The sequence below is a fragment of the Ochlerotatus camptorhynchus genome, unplaced genomic scaffold, assembly GCF_037179485.1.
Source record: "Ochlerotatus camptorhynchus isolate MF236.1 unplaced genomic scaffold, CSIRO-AGI_Acam_v1.1 ptg000770l, whole genome shotgun sequence".
Classification (NCBI taxonomy): domain Eukaryota; kingdom Metazoa; phylum Arthropoda; class Insecta; order Diptera; family Culicidae; genus Ochlerotatus; species Ochlerotatus camptorhynchus.
The window spans coordinates 215,061-217,178 of NW_027041237.1; the positions used below are offsets into that span (position 1 = coordinate 215,061).

Consider the following 2,118-nt stretch of genomic DNA (forward strand, 5'->3'; position numbering starts at 1 on the left):
TGATCGCCATTCTTCTCAGATCCACTTGTGCTTCACTGCCATCGAGAATTTTGAAACCCGTAAAAGTTCATGCTTGGATTTATTAAATACAAGGCCTAGTACCCTTAGGCACACAGTACGTAGTATTCCAAGTTGTGCAGGAGTTCCCGCTAGTGCTTTTAGGTATTTTTTCCCAATTTTATTCCGATTCCGTCATACCGCATTAACCATCCACCTGTCAAGATACATGCCCAACTGTTGAGCTAACCAGTCCAGGAAGTGACCACCACTAGTTTCAGTTAAAGCAGTTTTCAGTTTTTCCCACATCACCGTTCCGTAGACCAGTTCCAGTATCCTGATGAATGTGGGCGTCTTAGTGGAATACCTGTATAATGTAACATCATCAGTTCCAGTATTCAAATAAAATCAAAAGGCCTAATACTAGCCTTGAGCAGGTTAGTACCGCTCCAATATCTCTACTCTGTTTGTCCGGCTCTACCGGGTCATTCTCTGTGTAACCCTATCTAGTACACACATCGACACTCCGTGTCCAAAATGGTGAATGATCGCACGAAGCAGCAACTCATCACCCGGCGGACAACCCTCATCGCTTCCTTGGGCAGAACGGAGCAGTTCGTCGAGAATTACGCTGCAGAACGAGATCGAGGACAAGTGCAACTACGTCTGGACCATTTGGACACCATGTGGATGGGATTGGGGGATGTGCTGATCCAGCTAGAGGACATCGAAACAACGAACGAAGGTATGGCACAAAACCTCCACTACCGCTCCCATAATGAAACCCGCTACTTCGTAATAAAGGCTGCTCTTCAATCGTACCTCCCCATTGTACTTTCTTCCACATGCTCAATCCCTAAACCTGCTGGCTCTAGGTCCTCGGGAATCAAGTTGCCGACCATTACTCTGCCGGAATTCGTCGGCGACTACAATCAGTGGCTAGCCTTCCACGATACGTTCGTTGCCCTGATTCATACCAATCCCGAGGTCCATGATATTCAAAAATTGCACTACCTTCGCCCTGCTCTCAAGGGAAAAGCAGCCCAACTGATCCAATCCATTTGTATCAGCTCCGCCAACTACACCATCGCCTGGCAAACGCTACGCCAATGACTACCTTCTAAAAAACACCACCTGCAAGCCCTCCTCGACTGTCCTTGCATGAAGAAAGAGTCCGCATCAGCATTGCATTTTCTCGTCGACGAATATGAACACCACACCAAAACCCTTCGCCAACTCGGAGAACTAAGCGGTGCCGGTGGTGTAGTGGTAAGCGTGATTACCTCTCACCCCAGCAGGTAACCCCACTCAAGCGTTTATCCATTCCCCGGCTGGAATTGTCGGCAGCTGTTCTCGCTGTTAGATTACATCAAAAGGTCATCCTGGCCCTGGATATGCCCAATTTGGCCTCACATTTCTGGTCAGATCCCACCGTCGTACTTGAATGGAATACTTTCGTCGCGAATCAGGTATCTGAAGTCCAAACCACTACTCCGGGATCACGTTGACATCACGTCACTGGCAAGCAGAATCCAGCGGATCTCGTCTCGAGGGGAATGAAAGTTGATGAAAGTTGAGGGGAATGAAAGTTGAAAGTTGATCGGCAGCGACCTTTGACATCATGGACCAGTGTGCCTAAAACTTCCCACAAAAAGCACTGGAGGACATCCCAGAGCGGCGAGAGATGGTGGCGGCCATCCAAAACAAACCCAGCGAGAATTGGGGAAGGCAAAAGCGGTTCCGCAGCATTCGTGCTTACGCCTTTTGTGCCCCTTCGTCGACCCGGAAGGCATTCTCAGAGTTGGAGGTAGATTGCGTCTTTCGGAGCAGCCTTATTTAACCAAACATCCCATCCTTCTTCCCAGTTCCCATCCATTTACACGGTTAGTTGCCAACCATCACCACATGAGACTGTTACATGGTGGCGGCCGTGTAACCCTAGCAGCCATTCGGCAAGAATACTGGCCAATTCAAGGACGTAGATTGGTCAATGGTATCGTTAGAAACTGCTTTCGATGCGCTCGTGCTTAACCCGTACCCACCAAGCAATAAACCGGACAGTTACCCCAAGACAGAATCATTCCTAGCCGTCCGTATTCAGTCACTCGAGTTGACTATGCC

General features: G+C 48.9%; 1 protein-coding gene across 1 annotated transcript; it reads left to right on the forward strand.

Moving 5' to 3' along the window:
- Positions 1-534: 534 nt before the first annotated feature.
- Positions 535-1,110, forward strand: LOC135714978 (uncharacterized). Its single transcript, XM_065238383.1, has one exon. It carries the CDS (start codon positions 535-537, stop codon positions 1,108-1,110), a length of 576 nt encoding a protein of 191 aa, XP_065094455.1.
- The last annotated feature ends 1,008 nt before the right edge of the window (positions 1,111-2,118 follow it).